Raw genomic sequence first — 25762 nt, forward strand, 5'->3', positions numbered from 1 at the left:
GCATTCCGTATTGCAGAATTAAAAACCCGGGTTTCTATGCAGGAAGGGAAGGGTTGATGCTGGTGAAAGGCAACATTTATGGGTACAGTGGTACCTCTACCTAAGAATGCCTCTACTTCCTGTTGTGGTTGGCTCTGGGCCAGCTCCTGCCCCAAGGACTGTGGGGGGGGGGGTATGGGTGAATCCTACCAGTGTCACAGGCCTGTTTTACTGCCGGCTGCTTCGGGCAGCGAAGTTATTATTATTATTATTATTATTATTATTATTATTATTATTATTATTTATTAGATTTGTATGCCGCCCCTCTCCGAAGACTCGGGGCGGCTAACCACAATAAAGAAGACAATGTAAACAAATCTAATATTAAAAATAATCTTTAAAACGCCAATTTAAGAAACCAATCCTACATACAAGCATACCGTGTGTAAATTCTATAAGCCTAGAGGGAAGGGAGGAAAAATTTCAATTCCCCCATGCCTGACAACAGAGGTGGGTTTTAAGGAGCTTGCAAAAGGCAAGGAGGGTGGGGGCAACTCTGATATCTGGGGGGAGCTGGTTCAGAGGGTCGGGGCCACCACAGAGAAGGCTCTTCTCCTGGGTCCCGGCAAACGACATTGTTTAGTCGACGGGACCCGGAGAAGGCCAACTCTGTGGGACCTAATCGGTCGCTGGGATTCGTGCGGCAGAAGTATCGCGGAAGCAGGGAGTGACTGTGAAATGAGACCCTCAGAGGGGGTCATGGCAGGCAGCCCATTAGGGAGCAATTCCTCCTCCTTATCTTCGCTGGACTCTGATGAGGAAGCAGTTGTTATTATTATTATTTATTATTATTTATTAGATTTGTATGCCGCCCCTCTCCGTAGACTCGGGGCGGCTTACAGCAATGATAAAAACAATATATACACGTTGAGCCCTTTGACTACAAAAAGAGGTGTTTTTTTCTGTGGATAAAGAAAGTATTGTTGACTTTTCCCATGTGTGTATCTGTTTTGGCTACTTTTGCATTTAATTAGAGGCTCGTGCCAAGAACACTTACGAACTTTTCTGGATAAGAACTGGGTGTTCAAGATTTTTTGGCCTCTTCTCAAGAACCATTTTCCACTTACAAAGCCGAGCCTCCAAAACTGTAACCGGAAAAGGCAGGGAGAAGCCTCCGTGGGGCCTCTCTAGGAATCTCCTGGGAGGAAACAGGGCCAGAAAAGGTGGGGAGAAGCCTCCGTGGGGCCTCTCTAGGAATCTCCTGGGAGGAGACAGGGCCTCCACCCTCCCTGTGGTTTCCCCAATCACACACATTATTTGCTTTTACATTGATTCCTATGGGAAAAATGGCTTCTTCTTACAAACTTTTCTACTTAAGAACCTGGTCACCGAACGAATTAAGTTCTTAAGTAGAGGCACCACTGTATTTAAGGCACTGCCAAACCAAACACACCCTCAAGTCGTCTTTCTTTTGGCTGTGGAAGGATGTAAAATTAATGTGGGTTTCCCTTTTGGTTTTAATGAATATAATTAATAAAGAATATAAATATATATATTTTTAAAAGTGTTGTTTACCATCTGTGCATGGGCTCTTAAATAGAAGTCCCCTGTTGCGAAAGTCGGGTGCTAAGCCTTATCTCTCTTCACCCCAATTGTTCAGTTCCTCTTTGGGGTTGTTGTTTTTTCTGGCCTGACACATCAACGGATGCTTTTCATGTTGCACCTTCCAGATTCGGCAGCCGCCTGCTGGTGCCGCGGTGGAGAAGCAGCCCTGCGAGTGGAAAGAGACGGATCCCTTCATCATTGGAATAAGAGAAGAGGTACGAAAAAACCTGTGGTTGATATTTATTTATTCATTCATTCATTCATTCATTCATTTATTTATTGGATTTGTATGCCGCCCCTCTCCGGAGACTCGGAGCAGCTAACAGCAACAATAAAACAGTGTACAATAGTAATCTAATATTAAAAACGATTAAAAACCCATTAATATAAAAACCAAGCACACATACAAACATACCATGCATAGAATTGTAAAGGCCTAGAGGGAAAGAGTATCTCAATTCCCCCATGCCTGACGGCAGAGGTGGGTTTTGAGTAGCTTGCGAAAAGCAAGGAGGGTGGGGGCAATTCTAATCTTTGGGGGGAGTTGGTTCCAGAGGGCCGGGGCCGCCACAGAGAAGGCTCTTCCCCTGGGTCCCGTCAAGCGACATTGTTTAGTTGACGGGACCTGGAGAAGATCCACTCTGTGGGACCTAACTGGTCGCTGGGATTCGAGCAGCAGAAGGCAGTCCCTGAGATAATCTGGTCCGGTGCCATGAAGGGTTTTATAGGTCATAACCTATAATATACAATCAGAATAATATTTAATTGACAAAGCTGCTGCCTGGTATTAGAATGTATTGTTAATATAAAGATATAGAATGTTTTTTACCATTTGAGGTATTTTTCTTTCAAAACTGGCGTATGCAAATAACGTAACAGAGCTAAAATAGAATGTTACCATAGTTGGAACCGTTTTTCCTATAGAGGAAAGGGAGCGGCATACAAATCTAGAAGCTCCAGAGCCCAGAGAGGCAAAAACTGCACATTTGTAACATGTGACACCGCAGGAAAAGTCCTGCCACCGAAATTGTCATTGCCTGGAACTTGTTTTATTCTCAAATATCCGCCTGCCCGGCTCGGTTCCGCAGGTCGCCCATTTCCAGAAAGAGTTGGAGGAGCTGAAGGCTCGGACGTCCAAGGCCTCATTTCAGGTGGGCAGCGAAGAGGAGAAGAAGAAGTTACGCGTGGAAGCCAGCGATCTGCACACTTTCCTGCTGGTGATCAAAGAGAGCACGGAGGTGAGGAGGAGGCGGTGGAAGGGACCTTGGAGGTCTTCTAGTCCAGCCCCCTGCTTAGGCAGGAAACCCTACACTACTTCAGACAGATGGTCATCCAACATCTCCTTGGAAACTTGCAGTGTTGGAGCAATTCACAACTTCTGGAGGCAACGTCTGTTCCACTGGGTTAATTGTCCTAACTGCTGGGAAATTTCTCCTTAATTCCAGTTGCTTCTCTCCTTGATTAGTTTCCATCCATAGTTTCTCTTCCTGTCTTCAGGGGGTTTGCAGAAGAGGTTGGCACCCCCCCCTCTCGAATATTGCAATACTGCTATCATTCCATTGTCCCCACCACCATCAATCCTTCCTTTCTCTAGAGCAGTGTTTCCCAACCTTGGCAACCTGAAGATATCTGGACTTCAACTCCCAGAAGCATTTGCTGGCTGGGGAATTCTGGGAGTTGAAGTCCAGATATCTTCAGGTTGCCAAGGTTGGGAAACACTGCTCTAGACCAATCAAACCCAAATCCTGCAATTAGTTAATGAATTAATAATCTAAAATATTTTTTTAAAATCAAAAGCAGATTTTATTTATTAGATTCAGGCATTTATTTATTTTTTTCTTCATTTTCCTTTATTTTTTTTAAAATGTATTTTACTTTAATGTTGGTATCCTGCTTTTACTATTTGTACAAATAATTCAAGGCAGTGAGCATACACAACACAACTTCTTCTTCGTTTCCCAGTACAACCACCCTGTGAGGTGGGTTGGACTGAAAGAGAGAAGGACTGGCCAAAAGTCACTCAGTCCATTTTCATGACTAAGGCGGAACTAGAACTCACCGTCTCCTGGTCACTAACTATATGGTCGTAAGATGATGGCCACCTGTAACGAATTCCTGTCTCTTCCTCTCCTCTGCCCCTTGCAGTCTCTTCATGGCGACATCAGCCTCCTGAAGACCAATTTGTTGGAAGGCTTTGCAGGGGTGGAGGAAGCCCAGGAGAAGGACGAGCAAGCTCACAACTCAGAGTACTTGCACCTGCTTTACAAGAAGCCTTTGGACCCCAAGAGCGAAAGCCAGCTGCAGGTAGGAGCAGAGCAGAGGGGATCCCTCTAGTCCAGAATGTCTGAGCGGGGGCCTTCAGGAAGCTCCTCACCAAGGATAGAACTGGGAAGGGAGGAGGAACACATCGGAGAGGAAGAAGAAGAGGAAGGAGGAGGGAATAGGAGAAGAAGAGGAATGGAGGAGAGGGAAGAGAGGAGAGGGAAGGAAGAGAAGAATGGAAGGGAGAGAAAGAGAAAAGGAAGAGAAGAGAGAAAGGAGGGGAGGGGAGAGGAAAGGAAGGAGAGGGAAGAAAGAAGGGAGGGGAGAGGGAGAAGACAGAAAGAGGGAAGGAAGGAGAGGAAGAGGGAAGAAAGGAACGGGAGAGGGAGAAAAAAGGAAGACAGGAAAGGAGAGAAAAAGGGAAAGAAGAGGAATGGGGGAGAGGGAAGAGAAGAAGGGAGGGGAAGAGGGAGAAAACAAAGAGGGAAGGAAGGAGAGGAAGAGGGAAGAAAGGAACAGGGGAGAAGACAGGGAAGGAGAGAAAAGGGGAAGGAAGGAGAGGGAAGAAAGGAACAGGGGAGAGGGAGAAAAAAGGAAGACAGGAAAGGAGAGAAAAAGGGAAAGAAGAGGAAGGGGGGAGAGGGAAGAGAAGAAGGGAGGGGAAGAGGGAGAAAACAAAGAGGGAAGGAAGGAGAGGAAGAGGGAAGAAAGGAACAGGGAAGGAGAGAAAAGGGGAAGGAAGGAGAGGGAAGAAAGGAACGGGGGAGAGGGAGAAGAAAGGAAGACAGGGAAGGAGAGAAAAAGGGAAGGAAGAGAAGAAGGGAGGGGAGAGGGAGAAGACAGAAATAGAGAGAGGAAGGGGAAGGAAGGAAAGAGGAAGAGGGAAGAAAGGAGGGGAGGGGAAAGAGGGAAGCAAGAGGGAAGGGAGGGAAGAAAGGAAGGGAAAAGAGAGATAAGGAAGAGAGAAGAGAGGAAGGGAAAGGAGAGAGGGAAGAAATAGAGGCAAAGAGGGGAGAGTTCAGATCCATACGGAGTGCCCGCTCCAATACCTCCAGATCTGGGGATGTCAGAGAGCCCCTCCCCCCCAAAGCCGTCCCTGGTCTTTGCTCCGTCCCAGAATAGCTGAGGGCCCAGTGTTCCCCCTCGGGCAGCTCCGTCCACCCTGAAAGAACCTCTTCCCGTGTGGACATGTTGAGCTGAAGGCCGAAATCTTCCTCCCGGGCAGGAAATCCGTCGCTTGCACCAGTACGTGAAGTTCGCCGTCCAAGACGTGAATGACGTTCTGGATTTGGAGTGGGACCGGCACCTGGAACAGCAGAAGAAGCAGAAGTGAGTGGACTTTGCATGGGGCAACGGAGAGAAATATTTTCTTTCGTCCCTTCCAAGGTTTCTTGCAAGCTTCTTAAGCCACAACCGCACCCTGCTTTGACAATCGGAAACTTCAGATCGTGCAGAATGCAGCTGCGAGAGCAGTCATGGGCTTCCCCAGGTATGCCCATGTCACACCAACACTCCACAGTCTGCATTGGTTGCCGATCAGTTTCCGGTCACAATTCACAGTGTTGGTTATGACCTATAAAACCCTTCATGGCACCGGACCAGAATATCTCCGGGACCGCCTTCTGCCGCACGAATCCCAGCGACCAGTTAGGTCCCACAGAGTGGGCCTTCTCCAGGTCCCGTCGACTAAACAATGTCGGTTGGCGGGCCCCAGGGGAAGAGCCTTCTCTGTGGCGGCCCCGACTCTCTGGAACCAGCTCCCCCCAGAGATTAGAACTGCCCCTACCCTCCTTGCCTTTCGTAAACTCCTTAAAACCCACCTTTGTCGTCAGGCATGGGGGAACTGAGACATCTCCCCCGGGCCTATTCGATTCAATTTATTTATGTATGGTATGCTTGCATGTATGTCTGCTAAATAATGGGGTTTTTAAATATTTCAAATTGCAAATTATTAGATTTGTCATGAACTGTTTTGTTGTGTTGTGAGCCGCCCCGAGTCTACGGAAAGAGGCGTCATACAAATCTGATTGATAGATAGATAGATAGATAGATAGATAGATAGATAGATAGATAGATAGATAGATAGATAGATAGATAGATAGAGCTCAGAGCCCAGACAATTGGTTCAGTGGTGGCCAGCAGGAGGCACACCCATGCGCAGTGGAGCTGAACTAGGGCGATAGCCGTAGGCCACCTGTGGCACATGTGCCATAGGTTGACACAGGTTCACCGTCACAGCCTTACCTCGTTCTCTCTCTGGGCTTTTTCGTCATAAGAATGCAAGCACCTTATTCATGATGGTTGCAATGTCCCAGGTTCATCCACTGTTACTAATTGAACAACGGCAATGATTCACTTAACAAAAGTGGTAAAACTCACTTAGCAAAGTTCTCTCTTAGCAACATAAATTTCAGGCTCCATTATGGTCTTAAGTGGAGGGTTACCTGTAATTTGCAAGAAAAATCCAAGCTGAATCAGGCCAAAGCCCATCAAGTCCAGCATTCTGTGTCCCACAGTGCACCCCGCCCCCAATTGTCCATGGGGAGCTTGAGCAGAAGGAGAAGTCAAGACCCCCTCCCTTTCCCTGGACCCCCAACAAATGAGACCCAAGGGAACCCTGCCTGCCTCAAGAAACATAGAGGTGGCACTTGGAAGAGGAAGGAAGGAAAAGGAGGGAGGGAGGGAAGGAAGGAAGAAATGTAAGAACCTAAGAAGAGCCATGCTGAATGGGGCCAAAGCCCATCGAGTCCAGCATTCTATATCCCACAGTGGTCCCCCAATTGTCCATGAGGATCTTGAGCAGAAAGAGAACGCAAAACCCTCCCTTTCCCTGGACCCCCAACAAATGGGACCCAAGAGAACCCTGCCTGCCTCAAGAAACATAGAGGCGGCACTTGGAAGAGGAAGAAAGGAAGGAAAAACAGGAAGGAAGGAAAAAGAGGGAGGGAGGGAAGAAACGTAAGAACCCAAGAAGAGCCCTGCTGAATGGGGCCAAAGCCCATTGAGTCCAGCATTCTGTGTCCCACAGTGGCCCCTCAATTGTCCATGGGGATCTTGAGCAGAAAGAGAAGGCAAGACCCTCCCTTTCCCTGGACCCCCAACAAATGAGACCCAAGGGAACCCTGCCTGCCTCAACAAACATAGAGGTGGCACTTGAACACCTGTTTCAATAACCACCTATGATACGCTCAGCAACCCTGAATCTGTCTCATCCTGCCTTCAAGCTCTCCAGGCTGACAGCTGTCACGACCTCTTCTGGAAGGGAATTCCATAAACCAAGGACCCTCTGGGTGAAGAAATATCTCCCTTTATTTGTCCTTGCTTTCTTGCCTATGAGCTTTAGGGAGGGCCCCCTCGTCCTAGTATTGTGTGATAGAGGAAAGGGTTTTTCTCTATCCACCTTTTCTATCCCATGCATGATTTTATACCCTTCAATCAAGTCCCCCCTTAAACGCCGCCTTTCAAGCCTGGAGAGACCAAGGCCTTGCAACCTGGTTTCATAAGGGAGGGGCTCCGTTTCCTTGTCGTAGGCGCTTAGCTGTCCCCGAGCGAGAGACTCTCTTCAACGCCCTCACCAACAACCGGGAGATCATCAACCAGCAGAGGAAGAGGCTGAAGAAGTTGGTAGACAGCCTGTACGAACTCCGTCTGTACAACCAGGTCGCTCCGTGGAATGCCTCCCCTCCGGGCTCCTCTCACACCAGCATCCAAAGGTGAGGGCTGCTTGCAAAAATATTTGGGACCGATGAGATCAGTGGATTGAAGGTAGGAAAAAGGAAAGTACAGTGTTCCCTCGATTTTTGCGGGTTCGAACTTCGCGAAAAGTCTATACCACGGGTTTTCAAAAATATTAATTAAAAAATACTTTGTGGTTTTCCCCCCTATACCACGGTTTTTCCTGCCTGATGATGTCAAATATCATCACCAAACTTTCGTCCACCTTTAATAAATATTTTTTTTAAATAAATTTTAATAAAGAAACATGGTGAGTAATAATCTAAATGGTTGCTAAGGGAATGGGAAATTGCAATTTAGGGGTTTAAAGTGTTAAGGGAAGGCTTGTGTTACTGTTCATAGCCAAAAATAGTGTATTTTCTTCCCCTCTACTTCGCGGAAATTCAACGTTCGCGGGCGGTCTCGGAACGCATCCCCCGCGAAAATCGAGGGAACACTGTAATAGCAAAAAAAAAAAGTACATAAATATGTAAATTGTATTTTTTTTTTAAAAAAAATTCTTTTTTGAAGTACGTATTGGTGGTATAGAGCAGTGTTTCCCAACCTTGGCCACTTGAAGATATTTGGACTTCAACTCCCAGAATTCCCCAGCCAGCATTTGCTGGTGGGGGAATTCTGGGAGTTGAAGTCCAAATATGTTCAAGTGGCCAAGGTTGGGAAACACTGAACTGCACAATGTTTCTACGGGTTCAGATTCAAGTGAAGAAGAAGCAGATGCTAGATGGGTAAATCCTTCTTTCAGACGCTTGCAGAGGCGAAGAGACCAAGTGTCAGGGAAGAAATATTAAGGAGAGGAACGGGTTAATTGATTAAGTAATTAATTTGTCACGTCTGGGTGTCAGAGGAAGAGAGAGTTGAGTGGTCAATCTGCGTTTAGAAAAATGGAGGTTTCTTTCAAGCAGCTCTGAATGTAAGCTACGCCTTGTATGCTTTTTTATTGCAGTTTTTATGACTCTGGGCTAACTCTGACTAGCCACGAATCTTAGAATGACTTGTGGAATGTGTTAATGATTTTGATCTTGCCTTGCATACCGAAGTTTAAGATAAGAGATTAGCGCTGCGTGCTTAGATGATTCAGTGTGGAACAAAGGAAGGAAAAATAAAGATGATGTGTTTTACAAAAGTATGCATTTAGAATTCCTTTGTTACAATTACTAGTGGCCTTAGACGGAGATCAGAACAATAACCAAAGTAGAATTGTTTAAGGTGTTATTGTAAGAGGTATTTTAAAGAAAAGGCTTGAAAATTAATAAATTTTATTAAATTGGCCCAAAGAGCAGGGGTGTCAACCTATTCTCCTATGTGTCACGCGTACGATATGGTTGTAGGTCCTTCTGCTGAAGCCAAGGGCTGGACTAGAAGACCTCCAAGGTCCCTTCCAACCCCTTTATTCCATTATCTTGCCCTGGCTGAGTTGAATGGGAGCAGGTTATGGAGGGAATAATGCCGCTGAGTCGGAACTGGTGATGGACAAATGAATGGATGCGTCTTCAGATCTTCCAAGTCCTTGAACTGCACTCAGATTGTGACAATTTCCCATCTCGCCTTTTGCATGCTTTTTTAAAAGAAAAAAAAATTCTCTCCCCTTTCGTGACAGCTTGGAGAGCGAGCTGGAGAATCTGAGCAACGTCTTAACAAAGGCCACGCTGGAATCTTCCACCAAAGCTTCATCCCCCTCAATCGGTAACTATTCCCCGCCGTTTACTTGGCCAGGTTCTACAGAAGCAGTGTGCCATTGCCTCCTTCCTAGGGCTGAGAGGACACGGCTGGCTCAAAATCATCAGCCGGTACTGTGTGCCTAAGGCAGGACTAGAACTCGCAGCCTCCTGGTTCCTAGCCTGACACTTTAACCACTGACAGCAGGCTGTGTTCTGATCTAGGCGTTCCCAAACCATGAAGCAGACTCCTTGCCCCGACAAATATCCCTTTTTTATTAAGTTACTGTGAGTTCTTCTCATTCACGTCCAACAAAGTCTTTCAAATGGTAAATTAGCATTTAGACTTAAATACTGCCTCCTACTGCTTTTACAGCCCTCTCTAAGCGGTTTACAGAATCAGCCTCTTGCTCCCAATAACCTGGGTCCTCATTTGACCCAGGAAGGGAAGGAAGGAAGGAAGGAAGGAAGGGCAATATCATTTAGACTTAAATGCTGCTTCTTAATGCTTCTAAGCGGTTTACAGAGTCAACCTCTTGCTCCCAACAATCTGGGTCTTCATTTGACCCACCTTGGAAGGATGGAAGGCTGAGTCAACCTGGAGCCAGTGGTGAGATTTGAACCACTGAACTACAGCTAGCAGTTAGCGGAAATAGCCTGCAGTGCTGCACTCAAACCATTGTGCCACCCCGGCTCATTGTAATACAGGGGTAGATGCAATATGAGGTGAAAAAAATCTTAGGTTCCCGATTTTAATAAGTTGCAATTGACAATCACAGATCTTTCCTGGCTTGGAGAGCTGCCAGGCCGATATCATCCAAAATTTGGCAAGGAGTCTCGAAGAGTTCCCTCTGGGAGGGGCCATTCATCGTCTCACCTGTGGCCTTACTCCCAAGTCAACCCTTGTTCCTTAGCTATTCCTTTAATCTGGCAGCTCCGTGCATGCACGCACAGGCTCCAGCTGTTCCTCAGCCTCACTGGTGTCTGACTCCAAAGGCAGCTGATAACTGTCAGACAGCCTTGGCCCTGTCTCTGCCTCGGATGTAGAGCCCTCGTCTGAGTTTTCCCTGGACACGCTGTCTCTTCATAGCATATAGCTCACACAATGGTTTCTCAAAAGATACCAATTCGAAAAGTAAATAAATAAATAAACTTTGGACCATAGCCCTCAACAATGGTTCATTTAGGGACCATTTGAAGTCGCACTATAGTTACAAACCAAAAGGATGGCCATAAAACTTACGTTCTTTGTTCTCCTTGGTTCTTACAGCTAAGTTGTCCGTTGCGAAGCAGGCTCAGCTAAGGAATTTCTTGTCCAAGAGAAAACTGCCACCTGTCCGCTCGACCGCACCATGTAAGTAAATCCGCATTCCTTAAAATAATTCTATCGTTAACGTTTTGGAATGCGCAGAAATGACAACGTTGACGATGGAATCTAATGATAAAGATGATTCGGTTTTCTATACAACCTGGGAAAGACGGTATAAAGGAAATATTTCAGTAATGTAAAATAAAATTAGCATTAAATTCATCACTCACAAATGCAAATAGAACTGGGAAGGGAGGAGGAGTGCGGAGAAGAAGAAGAGGAAGGAGGAGAGAAGGAAAAGAAGAGGAGTGGACGAGAGAGGAGGAGAGGAAGGGAGAAGAAAGGAAGAGAAGAGGAAAGGAAGGGAGAAGAAGAGGGAAGAAAGAGGAAGGGAGGGGAGAGGGAGAAGAAAGGAAGAGGAGAGAGGAGGGGAGAGGGAAAGGAAGAGAGAAGAGAGGGAAGGAACGGAAGGGAGAGAAAGGAAGGAGAGGTGAGAAGAAAGGAAGAGGGGAGAGGAGGGGAGGGGAGAAGAAAGGGAAGGAAGGAAGAGAGGGAAGGAACGGAGAGGAGAGGAAAGAAGAGGAAAGGAAGGAGAGGTGAGAAGAAAGGAAAAGGGGAGAGGAGGGGAGGGGAGAAGAAAGGGAAGGAAGGAAGAGAGGAGAGGAAGAGGAAAGGAAGGAGAGGTGAGAAGAAAGGAAGAGGGGAGAGGAGGGAGGGGAGAGGAAAGAGAAGGAGAGAAGAGAGGGAAGGAACGGAGAGAAGAGAGGAAAGGAAGAGGAAAGGAAGGAGAGGTGAGAAGAAAGGAAGAGGGGAGAGGAGAAAGAGGAAGGGAGAGAGGTAGAGAAGAAAGGAAAGGAAGGAGAGGGAAGAAAGGAAGGGAGAGGAGAAGAAAAGGAAAGAAGAGAGGGAAGAAAGAGAGACAAAGAAGGGAGAGTTCAGATCCATATGGATTGTTCCTCGTTTAAGGAGCGTTTCTCTTTGCAAGAGAAATTGGGGGGCTCAGTTGCAGTCCTGTCCATATTAACATACACACACACACACCCTTTTGTTTCTTTTGCAGCAACTCTGTTCCAATCGGCTTTCCTGTCTCTGAGATACGACCGAAGACCTGGATGAGGTCAGTTCTGCGTCTTCGATCGCCCAGTCACTGGAGAACGAGGAGACGGAAGCGGTGGATCAGGAGGAAGTGGAGGTGGTGGTACCGGTGCCAGCGCCTCGTCACGCCCCCGTCGTCCGGACGCCTTCGATCCAACCTCCCCTGTTGTCGCAGCCCCTGCCTCTCGGGAAAGCCCACATCACAATGGGCACTTTAAGTGAGTCCAGGCCAGCATTGATTCATTGATTGATTGGTTGATTGATTGGATTTGTCAACAATAAAACAGTGTACAAAATACAGTTGGATCCAATTAATATAAATAGTTACTTAAAACATTATAAAAGCTGTATATCAAAAATCATTATAAACCAAATATACTAGGCATTCAATGGCCAGAGTCTGGGATCTAAGGACCCCAAGCCTGGCGGCATAAATACAACACCATAATATATATGTGTCTACATATACAAATCGCAAGAGAAATTTGAGGCATGGGGATATAAATAATATACAAATATATTTTTGCATTAAACCTCTATCACAATAGGTAGTTGGTGTCTTAATTGAATGAAAAGGAGAGAGCAGTACAACACATTAATAAAAATAATAAAAAGAAAAAAGGTAAAGAAGAAGAGTTAAGGAAGAGAGGAGGAAAGAGAAGAAAGAAACTTCTATTTATTATGTTGAAACCATACACAAATGATGCATTAGGTAACAACAACAGGATAAAACGTCCGTTTCAGAAATCAAACTTCTTCCTCTATAAACCAAAGGCCACAAAAATACCAGTAATGAACAGAAATGCAACAAGGCTTTGAGACATGATAGTCAAAAAGGAGGTTGACTTGACACTGTTGTATATATGTACAGTTTCCTTCTCTTTTTCTTCTTTTCTTTCCCTTTTTTCTATCTTCTTCCTCCAAAATCTTTTTGTCTCCACCACAGGTGATAGAAGGTGCCTTGACTTTTTTCCCCTGCATTGCCAGCAAATAGGTTTTAATTGGGGGTAGATTTTTGCCCATCGCGTTGGAGCCAGTGTCACATTTTGTAATGGTTCCCTTTATACGTTCCTGATTCAGACAATCTCTCTCTCTCCTAGTGTCTACCCCTAAACCCGTCCTACCTGGGGCAGAGAACGCAATGTTGTCAACCAAGACAGTGAAGCACCGAGCCCCCATCCCTTCCGTCACTCTCCCAGCCCCCCAGGCTGCTGCGGAAGCCTGCCTTGAGAAGACAGGTGACGAGCCAGAATCCAGGTGAGCTCCCAGGAAACCCCGGGCGGCTCAGCAGGAAACAGTGTAAAACAAAGCATACGACACAAAATCTAATATGTTAAAAAGCTGCAGCTAAAACCCCAGTATATTAATCAACCAGTCACACTATGCATGTTGTTGGTGGTGGTATTGCTGGTTGTTGTTGGTATTGCTATTCTATTCCTTATTCTGTTCCATTCCATTCCTATTTCATTGCAAATTTCTATTCTATTCTCTTATTTACTCTAGTCTATTCTCTGTTATTCTAGTCTAGTCTATATTCTATTCCATTCCGTTCCTATTTCATTGCAAATTTCTATTCTATTATCTTATTTATTCTCTTCTCTGTTATTCTAGTCTAGTCTATATTCTGTTATTCTATTATATTCCTTATTGCATTCCAAATTTCTATTCTATTCTCTTATTTATTCTATTTTATTCTCTCTTATTCTAGTCTAGTCTATATTCTGTTATTCTATTCCTTATTCCATTCCTATTCCATTGCAAATTTCTATTCTATTCTCTTATTTATTCTAGTCTATTCTCTGTTATTCTAGGTCTAGTCTATATTTCTGTTATTCTATTCTATTCCTCCTGTTCTATTCTCTGTTCTAAATTTTCTGGCTCTTTATACTTATTCAACAGCCGTGAACACCACTCTGACCGAATCGACGCTGAAGAATGTCCCTCAGGTGGTAAATGTCCGAGAACTGAAAACCAGCGGGTCTCCCCCAACAGTTTCTGCAGCCATGGGGTAGGTAACTTCTGCCTTCCTCCTGTCTCTTTTTTTTTTTTTTCAAATAAAGGAAAGATTCTCCAGGCTGGAGAGTGAAGCAAGAATTTAATTACGTTGAAACAGATTATTATTATTATTATTATTATTATTATTATTATTATTATTATTATTAATTAGATTTGTATGCTGTCCTTCTCCGAAGACTCAGGGCGACTCATAAGATACAATGTAAAACAATGCATACAAACAAATCTAATTAGTTAAAAACTACAAGCTAAAAACCCAATACATGTATAATAAAAAATCAATCAACCAATTCAATCACACCCATACATCACGTTTAGAAGTCAGGTGGTCTAGATCTAATGGCCCCAGGCCTGGCGACATAAGTGAGTCTTAAGGACTCTTGCGAAAGGCGAGGTGGGTGGGGGCAGTACGAATCTCTGGAGGGAGCTGATTCCAGAGGGCCGGGGCCACCGCAGAGAAGGCTCTTTCCCTAGGCCCTGCCAAGCAACATTGTCTAGTTGACGGGACCTGGAGAAGGCCGACTCTGTGGCACCTAACCAGTCGCTGGGATTCATGTGGCAGGAAGCGGTCCCATAAGTAATCTAGTCCAATGCCATGTGGGGCTTTGAATTGTGTCCAGTTTCATGGAAACCCCTAAAGCAAAGATGTTGGATCAAGTTCATTCATTGTTCATTTTAATTTTTTGGTTTCGGTGTGTGTTTATAAGGAACAAAAAATTATTATTATTATTATTATTATTATTATTATTATTATTATTTTTGCAGGCTTCAATGAAAGATGTTTCTTTTAAAAGGTGGGGGAGGGTGCTAGTTTTTCCACAATTGTGTTTTATCCAGTTTTATCCAGCCAAAACAAGTAGCCTTTCCACTCAACTTGTCCTTGAATCTCTCCTGAGCAGTTATTATCCAAGCCAAGAACACAAAGTGTTGCTTAGCGGAGCAAAACTCTGCTCAGAGCTGGACATTTTGCTTTAGAGAGAAGCTGGACAATTATTATTTATTTGAAAAGCCCCCCTTTGATGGAGCACCCACAATTTCCTGTGGCCAGCCGTTCCACTGATTAGTCATCCTCACTGTGAGAAATTTCTTTTTTACTTCTAGCTTGAATCTCTCCTGTTGCTGCTTCTTGTCCTACATAAGAATAGAATAGAATAGAATATTGGAAAGAAATAAAATAGAACAGAATAGAATAGGATTCTTTATTGGCCAAGTGTGATTGGACACACAAGGAATTTGTCTTTGGTACAGATGCTCTCAGTGTCCATAAAAGAAAAGAGACATTTGTTAAGAATTATGAGGTTTAACACTTAATGATTGTCATAGGGCAGTGTTTCCCAACCTTTTTTGAGCCGCGGCACATTATTCATATTTTCAAAATCCTGGGGAACACTGAAGGGGGGGGGGGGGGGGGGGCTAAAGAAAAGTTTGGACAAAAAAACCCTCTCTCTTCCTCCCTTTCGCTCTATTTCTCCCTCTTTCTCTCTTTTCCTTCCTTCCCTTCTTTCTCTCTCTCCATCCCTCTTTCTTTCTTCCTCTCTTTTTTGCTCTCTTTGTCTCTCCCTCCTTCCCTTCCTCTATGTCTTGCTCTCTCCCTTGCTCTCTCTCTCTCTGTCTCTCTTGCTATCTCTTTCTTGCTTTTTTCTCTCTCTCTTGCTCTCTCTCTTTTTCACTGTCTTGCTATATGTCTCTTTCTTTCTCTTTGCCTCTCTTGCTATCTCTTTCTTTCTCTCTCTTTCTCTCTCTCTGTCTCTCTTGCTATGTCTCTCTTTCTCTCTCTTTCTCTTTCTCTATCTCTCTTTCTCTGCCTCTCTTGCTGTCTCTCTTTCTCTGCCTCTCTTGCTATGTCTCTCTTTCTCTCTCTCTCTGCCTCTCTTATATGTCTCTCTTTCTTTCTTTCTCTCTCTCAGCTGACTGCAAGCGGGAGCCCTGACGGCGGCAGCTGGACATGGTGCTGGACACCGTATATGCCAGGCACGCAGCGCCAGCATGTACGACGTCCAGCAGCACGTCCAACCGCCACCGTCAGGGCTCCCGCTTGCAGTCAGCTGAGAGAGAGAGAGCGATCCCTCTCGCCGCCGCCATCTCCCCGCAACTGCCTGCGGCCGCTGCGGCCAACACCCCCCCCCCCCCGCTCCCATCGAACACTTGCCGTCGATGCCAGAGAAGCTCCAGCTGGGCGGGGCGCTGCCGGTACTTCCGTCCTGGGGCTCCCGCTCGCAGCTGTCAACCGGCTCCTGCTCAATGCCGTGGTTTTCGGCGCTTTCCTGCTGGGCCCCAAAGAAAGAAGGCGGGAAAAAGGTGCGAAGAATGGAGCTCTCCTTCTGCCTGCCTTCCTTCTTTGGGGCCCAGCAGGAGAGCGCCGAAAACCGCGGCATCGAGCAGGAGGCGGGGGACAGCTGCGAGCGGGAGCCCCAGGACGGAAGTACCAGCAGCGCCCCACCCAGCTGAAGCTTGGCGGCACACCTGGCCATGTCTCGCGGCACACTAGTGTGCCGCGGCACACCGGTTGGGAAACGCTGTCATAGGAGATAAATAAGCAATCAGGAAATAATATTAATAAAAATCTTAAGAATACAAGCAGCAAGTTACAGTCTTACAGTCATAAGTGGGAGGAGATGGCTGTTAGGAATGATGAGAAAAAAATAGTAGTAATAGTAGTGCAGACTTAGTAAATAGTTTGACAGTGTTGAGGGAATTATTTTTTTAGCAGAGTGATGGTGTTTGGAGAAAAAAGTGAAGGGTTGTTCGCAGACAGTTACTAGGAATTTAACAAGTCTTCATTAGCTATCTTGGGTGAACCTAGCCTTAATATGTTTGGCTTAGTTTGACCAACATAGCTAACTTTTAAGGGTTATTAAATCAGTTTTGCCCCATTTTACGACTGTCATAAATGGGACTCGGTTGCCAAGTCAAAAAGAGGTCTGTGAAAATATTTACTGACCCCTCACATCCTGGACACAAATTGTTTCAACTCCTACCCTCAAAAAGTCACTACAGAGCCCTGCACGCCAAGACAACTAGACACAACAGTTTTTTCCCGAATGCCATCACTCTGCTAAACAAATAATCCCCTCAACACTGTCCAACTTTTTACTAAGTCTGCACTTCTATTTCTACAAGTTTTTTCTCATCATTCCTATCATCCTTTTCCTCCCACTTAGGACTGTATAATTGTAACTTGTTGCTTGTATCCTAAGATTTTTATTAATATTGTTTCTTCATTGCTTATTTGACCCCTATGACAATCATTAAGTGTTGGACCTCATGATTCTTGGCAAATCTATATTTTCTTTTATGTACACTGAGAGCATATACACCAAGACAAATTCCTTGTGCGTCCAATCACACTTGGCCAATAAAGAATTCTATTCCATTCCATTCTATGCGCCTGAATTTCGATCGCAGGGGATGCTGCATTGGTTGTAAGTGTGGAAAACTCTCATCACTTTTTTCAGTACCGTTCTAACTCTGAGCAGTCACTAAGTGCATGGTTGCAAGTCAAGGACTTTCTAAACACCAGAAGAGGAGGGGTGGGTGGGAATAAAGCTCTTCATGGCACCGGACCAGATTATCTCAGGGACCGCCTTCTGCTGCACGAATCCTAACAACCAGTTAGGTCCCACAGAGTGGATCTTCTCTGGGTCCTGTCAACTAAACAATGTCGCTTGGCGGGACCCAGGGGAAGAGCCTTCTCTGTGGCGGCCCCGGCCCTCTGGAACCAGCTCCCCCCAGAGATTAGAATTGCCCCCACCCTCCTTGCCTTTCGTAAGCTACTTAAAACCCACCTCTGCCGTCAGGCATGGGGGAATTGAGACCCTCTTTCCCCCTAGGCCTTTACAATTCTATGCATGGTATGTCTGTATGTATGTTTGGTTTTTATATTAATGGGCTTTTAATTGTTTTTAACATCAGATTACTATTGTACACTGTTTTATTGTTGCTGCTAGCCGCCCCGAGTCTCCGGAGAGGGGCGGCATACAAATCCAATAGATAGAGAGAGAGAGAGAGAGAGAGAGATGAGAGAGAGAGAGAGAGAGAGAGATAAATAAATACGTCTAAGGTTCCGGTGTCAGAGTTGGGGGGAAAAGAGCTGGAAGGAAAATGCTCAGCTACCTCCAGAATTATCCCTGTCCTTTTTTTCCCTAAACCAGGGTCTGTGTGAGTTTGTACAAGGTGTATCTGCTAAGCTGCTACCAGCCGTAGGCTATAAATCTTCCTCCCTCTACTCCCACTGCAGGGGGAAGTCCATTAGTCTCTTGTTTTATGCTGACCCTGGAAATCTTGGCAGGAGTTGCAAATCACGAGCCAGTGAAACTTCATTTTTTTTCCCCCCACTTCAATTTCTCTGCTGAAATTCTGGCCTGAAGCCACTTCACCGCTCTTAGCTGTAGATTCTCGGTCAAAAGTTCTTGCTGTAAATATCGGATTTTCAAGGTCTCTGCTTGGCCAGGAGTTTGGGCCGGCTGCTTAGTCTCCGCCCAGCCTACCTCGCTGGGTGGTGGTCGTGGGAATGTAAACTGGGGACCTCCGCCTTGAATTTTCTCAAGATGCAGAGATAGATGGAGAGATAGAGAAATGATAAAATAGAGTAGAAATAGAATAGAAAAGAAAAGAGCATAACAGAATAGGGAAAAAAATATTGGATGCACAAGGAATTTGCCTTGGTGTATATGATGCATAAATAGAATAGAATAGAATAAACTATAGAATAGAATAGATAGAATGGAACAGAATAGAATAAAATACACAATTTTATTTATTTATTTATTTATTTATTTATTCGATTTTTATGCCGCCCTTCTCCTTAGACTCAGGGCGGCTTTACAACATATTAGCAATAGCACTTTTTAACAGAGCTAGGCTATTGCCCCCACAATCCGGGTCCTCATTTGACCCACCTCAGAGGATGGAAGGCTGAGTCAACCCTGAGCCGGTGATGAGATTTGAACCACTGACCTTCAGATCTACAGTCAGCTTCAGTGGCCTCCAGTACAGCACTCTACCTGCTGCGCCACCCCGGCTCCATTACAATACAGTAGAATTTCTTTTATTAGCCAAGTGTGATTGGACAGACAAGGAATTTGTCTTGGTGCATATGGTGCAGAGAGAGAGAGAGAGAGATAATGGAGTGGAACAGAATGGAAGAGTATAAACTATAGAATAGAATTTCTTTTATTGGCCAAATGTGATAAGGAATTTATCTTGGTGCATAAGATAGATAGATAGACAGACAGACAGACAGACAGACAGACAGATAGATAGCCATGGCAACGGCGGCGGAGGACGTAACATAAACGGAAAAGAAAAATCTCAGAGACCGCCAAGGACTACACAGTCCTTTTCTTCTTCCTCCTCCTCCCCTTCTAGCACTGATGAAGTTACCTTGTTGGGTCATGAAACATCTGCAAAACAAACAGCCAAGCTTAGAGACCGCCAAGGGCTCCAGAGTTTAGCTGGTGCTTAAAAAGAAGGCAGAGATTAGTGGTGACTGACACTGGTGGGTTGCTGGCCTTATGGGACAGAAGATTTGTTTAGTTTGGGTTCTGAGTTCTAATCATCCTTTCCCACTTCCTCTCCCAGGCCATCAGTTCCTCCAAGTGCTGCTCAAGGCGTCCATCAAGGCTTGGCAACAAATCAAGTCAACCAGGTAACATCTGAGCTCTTGGAATATCAGTCTTTCTCTTGAAGGAAGAGTGGATGGGTCGAAAGGGAGGAAACACTGAAGGTGGAGGAGGCTGTGGTTGTATGGTGCCGATAGCAACAGGACTTATAGACCGCTTCTAGCCCCTCTAAGCGGTTTACAGAGTCAGCCTATCGCCTCCAACAACCTAGGTCCTCATTTAACCCACCTCGGAAGGACGGGTCAACCTTGAGTCAGTCAAGATCGAGCTTGAGGCTGTGGGCAGAGTTTTAGTGTTCTAACCAGTGGAGGTGGGATGGAAAGGAAAGGGGACAAAAGAGAGAAAAAGAAAGAAAGGATGTGGAGGAAAGGAAAGAGAGAAAAAGAAAGGAAATAGATGGAAAGATCAGAGGCAACGTGAGAAAATATTATTTGACTGAAAGAGTAGTAGATGCTTGGAACAAACTTCCAGCAGACGTGGTTGGTCAATCCACAGTAACTGAATTTAAACATGCCTGGGATAAACATAGATCCACCCTAAGATAAAATACAGGAAATAGTATAAGGGCAGACTAGATGGACCAGGAGGTCTTTTTCTGCCGTCAATCTTCTAGGTTTCTATGGAAAGGGAAGAGAGAGAAAGAGAAAGAAATAGGATGGGAAGGAAAGAAAAGAAAGGGCAGATGAAAGCAGAAGGAAAGGGAATGAAAGAAAAAAAGGTTGGAAAGGAGAGGGAATGGAAGGGAAGAGAGAGAAAGAGAAAGAAATAGGATGGGAAGGAAAGAAAGAAAAAGGCAGTTGAAAGGAAAAGAAAGGGAATGGAGAAAGAAAGAAAGAAACAGGATGAGAAGGAAAGAACAGGTGAAAGGGCAAGTTAAAATAAGATTGATATAAATTTTTCCTTAAAAAAAAATATATTAATTTATTGAAAAAGGAAGGGGGAAAAGGGGGGTACAAAATCAAAGGGAGGGGGGAGGAGGAGAAAAGAGGATACACATATAATGAGTTTGAAAGTAAAGATTACAGAAGTCCATTATATTCCCTAATATATATACATTGGTTTTTTTTTTGAAAAATAATTTTTATTGATTTACAAAAGAGATTATGTACAAAGGGAGAAAGATACATCGATTAACAACATTGTGATAACCTGACACATACTTGCTGTTATGCCATGATTACTCCATTCAGTTATTTTACTAAACCAGTACATATCATAACCTATTGTGGTTAATATAGTACATCTCTATAGTTCGTTATCTTTTGGGTCTTTTAGATCTTCCTCCCTACCCCTCCCCCCCATTGAACTATAATAGTTCTAAAAGGTCTAAATTGTTTGTTTGGGCGGCATATGGGAGCCGCGGTTTCGTTAATGTAGTATTTATATCAATATATCTAATATATATACATTGTTATATAGCAGTTCGTAACATTACAGTAGTCCTATTCATGTTTCATTCTCGGTTTACATTCCAATGAGCAAGTATATAATTTATTATCTATATCATACGTTACTTAATAAGTCTATTCAAAACATTGGGATATAATTAGTCTTACTGTGTTCCATAATTTTTCCCTCAATGGAAACATCTCATTTCCTGCTGTCTGGACAGTTGGTTGCCCTGCCTGTTTTCTAACCAGCCCCTTCATATTTTAGGCAACCCCATCAAGCACCCTGAAGATGCCGCCCAGCTCAGCCGCGGCCACTGTGGCCTCCATCACCCAGACCTCGGTTGGGAAAAAGAATTCAGGTCAGTTTAAATTTAGCAACCCGGACAGCATCTTTTGACCTTGTTGAAGTACGGCAACATCAGGGAGGGTGGAGGGGAAAAAACAACCACAAGAGATTAAAAAATATATATCCCAGCGATTAAAGCCCAGATTTCGAAGTGTTGTTACATGAACCTGCCCCCCCACATCGACCCGGATTGCCAAGCTTCAAAATTTTGACCACTTGACCACGGAGGATGCTCCGTCTGTCATTAAGTGTCAAAAACGGTCTTTAGGTCATTTTTTTTTCACCTGCCGTTTGTGCCGCTAAACAAATCGTTGTAAGTCAAGAACCACTTCTGTTCATTCAGAAACCTAGAGATAGACGGCAGAAAAAGACCTCCTTGTCCATCTGCCCTTATGCTATTTCCTGTATTTTATCTTAGGATGGATCTATGTTTATCCCAGGCATGCTTAGATTCAGTTCCTGTGGATTTACCAACCACGTCTGCTGGAAGTTTGTTCCAAGGATCTACCACTCTTTCAGTGAAATAATATTTTCTCACGTTGCTTTTGATCTTTCCCCCAACTAACTTCAGATTGTGCCCCCTGGTTCTTGGGTTCACTTTCCTATTAAAAACACTTCCTTCCTGAACTTCATTTAACCCTTAAATGTTTTGATCATGTCCCCCCTTTCCCTTCTGTCCTCCAGACTCTACAGATTGAGTTCATGAAGTCTTTCCTGATAGGTTTTATGCTTAAGACCTTCCACCATTTTTGTAGCCCATCTTTGGACCCGTTCAATTTTTATCCATCTCTTTTTGTAGGTGAGGTCTATACAGCGGGATCACAATCCCCCTCTTCCGGCTTGTTATACCTCTAGCTATGCAGCCAAGCATTCTGCTTGCTTTCCCTACCTCCTGACTGACCTATTTGTCAGAAATCACGACCCCTAAATCTTTCTCTTCTGAAGGTTTTGCTAACACAGAACTGCCAATACAATACTTATTTATTTCAAAGATCCAGCTGGCTGCCCGTCTTAGAAACCCAGCCCTCTGGCTGGCTGCCAACCGCAATAAAATTGATTGATTGATTGATTGATTGATTGGATTTGTATGCCGCCCCTCTCCGGAGACTCGGGGCGGCTAACAACAGTAATGAAACAATGTACAATAATAATCCAATAAATACTAAAAATGACTTAAAAACCCATTAATATAAAAAACCAAACATACATACAGACATACCACACATGAAATTGTAAAGGCACCGAAATTTTAAAAAGCTTGGCACCTTCACCGCCCGCCTAAGAATACCCCAACAGCCATCCGCAGGGTCTCTCCTCATTTAACCCCACCGCCTGGATAAAGGACAAATCTTTATAGCCTTCCAGAAGGCTAAAAAGACGGGCAGGGGAGGGGGGGCTGGCCAGATGTGGGGCATTATCCCACATTTTCAATTACACACCATTTGGAGAGATTAAAGCGTAATCCCTTCGTACAAAACGCAGAAGGCAGGAGCTGGGTTTCTGAGGGTGCTCAGGCATTTCTGCAGCCGTTGGAAAGTGGAAAGGCCCCTCAAACTCAATTTTGGATAGAGGGGTTTGAACCAGGGGTCAAATCTACTTGCCTTCTTCTCTAATAACCGTTTTATTTATTTATATTGATTTATTAATTAATGACATTTCTGTGCCGCCCTTCTCAAGGTGACTCAGGGCATTATAAATGCAACAATAGGTAAAGAAATCTTAATGACTTTAAAAGAATTATACAAATCACTAAAAAGTATTAAAACCCCCATATACAGTCAGACGCATTCATCCAATTCAATCGTACATAATATTGGCCGGAGACAATCTCATCACTCACGGCCCCATGCCCGTTGGCAGAGGTTTACGAAAGACGAGGAGGGAGGGGGTGGTACCTATCTCTGGAGGGAGTTCATTCCAGAGGGCTGGGGCCGCCACAGGGAAGGCTCTTCCCCTAGGCCCCACCAGCCGACATTGTTTGGCCGACAGGACCCGGAGAAGGCTGACTGTGGGACCCAACCAGCTGCTGAGATACATGTATTGAAGATAGGGCTTTGTAGGTGAGCAGTGTGGTCGGGTGATAGGAAAAGCAAGTAGGATGCTTGGCTGCATAGCTAGAGGTATAACAAGCAGGAAGAGGGAGATTGTGATCCTGCTCTATAGAGTGCTGGTGAGACCCCCATTTGGAATCATACTGTGTCCAGTTCTGGAGACCTCACCTACAAAAAGAGATTGACAAAATTGAAGGGGTCCAAAGACGGGCTACAAGAATGGTGGAAGGTCTTAAGCATAAAACGTATCAGGAAAGACTTCATGAACTCAATCTGTATAGTCTGGAGGACAGAAGGGAAAGGGGGGACATGATCGAAACATTTAAATATGTTCAAGGGTTAAATAAGGTTCAGATAATAATAATAATAATAATAATAATAATAATAATAATAATAATAATAATAATGTGTTTTTAATAGGAAAGTGAACCCAAGAACAATGGGGCACAATCTGATGTTAGTTGGGAGAAAGATCAGAAGCAACAGGAGAAAATATTATTTGACTGAAAGAATAGCAGATGCTTGGAACAAACTTCCAGCAGACGTGGTTGGTAAATCCACACAGTAACTGAATTTAAACATGCCTGGGATAAACGTATATCCATTGTAAGATAAAATACAGGAAAGAGTATAAGGGCAGACTAGATGGACCATGAGGTCTTTTTCTGCCATCAGTCTTCTATGTTTCTATAATGCATTATATAAAATCAGCTGTCTTCCATGGGGATGTCAACACTCTGATGACGTTAGTATAGGACTAACGAAAGCTTAGTTAATTTTAGTAGTTTTTAATAAATTTTAAACGTTCCGGAGATCGCAATGGCTGTTGCCTCTTCATTTGTATATTCTTGTATCAAGAATTGTCCTAAAAAATGCAAATACCAGCTGTATTTATAAACGAGGCAGCAGCCATTGCGATCTCTGGAACATTTAAAATTGATTTAAAACTACTAAAATTACTTAGCTTTCGTTAGTCCCCTACTAACGTCATCAGAGTATTAAAATCCCCATTGAAGAAATACCCTTGTATATAAATAAGTTTCTTATTTAAATGAATCCTGCTGCTTCGGTGTGCCAGGCTGTGGTTTCTGGATTTTAATTTTCTGCAACAAACCCTGGATAGAAATGCGCATCTTTGGTGCCACCAAAATCCCCCCCTTAAGAATCACACCTGGCAAAGCCGTCGAAATTGGACCCTTGGAAGGAAGGAGGTGGGATACTAAAGAGAAATAGCTCAGAGGTTTGCTGGGAATTCTGGGACGAGGTGAAAGACCTTTTTTATTTGAGCTTTGGTTATCTGCTAACTTCCGTGATTCTTTCTCACTTAATTAATTTCTTTTCATGATGCAGGAGCTGCAAAGACTGTCGCATCTGTCGCTGTGCCGCCAGCTACGTCCATCTCAGCCGCTGCTTCCCAGTTCAGCAAAGACTTCCCATTTGCTCCATCGGGGTCAGTACTGCCCCAACTCCCCATCCTCTCCTCTCTTTTTGAACGGTGGCGGGGGGTCATTTTAAAGGGGTGGCGTATCGCGGATGTAGCACCAAGCAGTGACCCAAGAGACTCAGTTTTCAGCTTTTTCCAGGACATTTTGGCTCTCAAAAGAGAAAAAGCCAGCTGGTGAAGAGACGTCCGCGCCTCCAGAAATTGCCACTGTTAGACAAATTTCCCCCCAAATAAGACACCCTCTGATAATAAGCCCAATTGGGTTTTTGAGTGCTTGGCAATAAGGCCAAGCGGTTATTTCAGGGTTCAAAAAAATATATAAGGGTTTTATTTTAGGGAAACTGTCTCTATCTATCTATCCTCGCTATCTGACATCTATTCTATCTGTCTGTCTGTCTGTCTGTCTATCATCCATTTATCATCTATCTGTCTGTCGTTCTCTCTCCATCCATCCATTTACCTCGTTTCCGTTAAAATAAGGCATCCCCTGATAATAAGCCCAATCAGGCTTTTGAATGAAGGGCAATAAGGTCTAACACTTATTTCAAGGTTCAAAAAAATATAAGGCAGAGTCTTATTTTTGGGAAAGCTGTCGGTCTGTCTGTCTATCATCTGTCTATTCTCTCTATTTCATATCTACTGAGATATCTCCCCCGGGCCTAAACAATTTATGTATGGTATGTTTGTAGGTATGTCTGCTTAAAAAAATGGGGCTTTTTAACTATTTTAAATTTTAAATTGTAAATTATTAGATTTGTCAGGAACTGTTTTTATTGTGTTGTGAGCTGCCTCGAGTCTTCGGAGAGGGGCGGCATACAAATCTAATAAATAAATAAATAGATAGATAGATAGATAGATAGATAGATAGATAGATAGATAGATAGATAGATAGATAGATAAATAAATAAATTCTATCTACCTATCTCTGTTGCTCTCTCTTTCTCTCCATGTATCCATCCATCCATCCATCCATCTACCCTGTTTCCCCCCAGATAAGACACCCTCTGATAATAAGCCCAATCGGGTTTTTATGTGCAGGGCAATAAGGCCAAGCGCTTATTTCAGGGTTTAAAAAAAAAATAAGAAAGGGTCTTATTTTAGGGAAACTGTCTGTCTGTCTATATATCTCTTCCATCCATCCATCTACCCTGTTTCCCCCCAAATAGGAACCCCCCCCCCACCTGATAATAAGCCCAATTGAGCCTTTGAGTGCAGGGCAACAAGGCCAAGCGCTTATTTCAGGGTTCAAAAAA

At 44.2% G+C, this 25762-nt stretch overlaps 1 protein-coding gene across 1 annotated transcript in view; it reads left to right on the forward strand.

Moving 5' to 3' along the window:
* The window catches only part of NUP214 (nucleoporin 214), a 66965-nt gene that overhangs the window by 19450 nt on the left and 21753 nt on the right, over window positions 1-25762 (forward strand). Inside the window, 15 exon segments of the mRNA XM_070758485.1 lie at window positions 1710-1799; window positions 2673-2822; window positions 3730-3888; window positions 5072-5175; window positions 7377-7559; window positions 9179-9264; window positions 10507-10590; window positions 11606-11646; window positions 11648-11858; window positions 12741-12862; window positions 12864-12897; window positions 13540-13648; window positions 19237-19303; window positions 20934-21027; window positions 24416-24515. Coding sequence (XP_070614586.1) covers window positions 1710-1799; window positions 2673-2822; window positions 3730-3888; window positions 5072-5175; window positions 7377-7559; window positions 9179-9264; window positions 10507-10590; window positions 11606-11646; window positions 11648-11858; window positions 12741-12862; window positions 12864-12897; window positions 13540-13648; window positions 19237-19303; window positions 20934-21027; window positions 24416-24515 — 1634 coding nt within the window.

The sequence above is a fragment of the Erythrolamprus reginae genome, chromosome 8 (genome assembly GCF_031021105.1).
Source record: "Erythrolamprus reginae isolate rEryReg1 chromosome 8, rEryReg1.hap1, whole genome shotgun sequence".
In the NCBI taxonomy this organism is placed as follows: domain Eukaryota; kingdom Metazoa; phylum Chordata; class Lepidosauria; order Squamata; family Dipsadidae; genus Erythrolamprus; species Erythrolamprus reginae.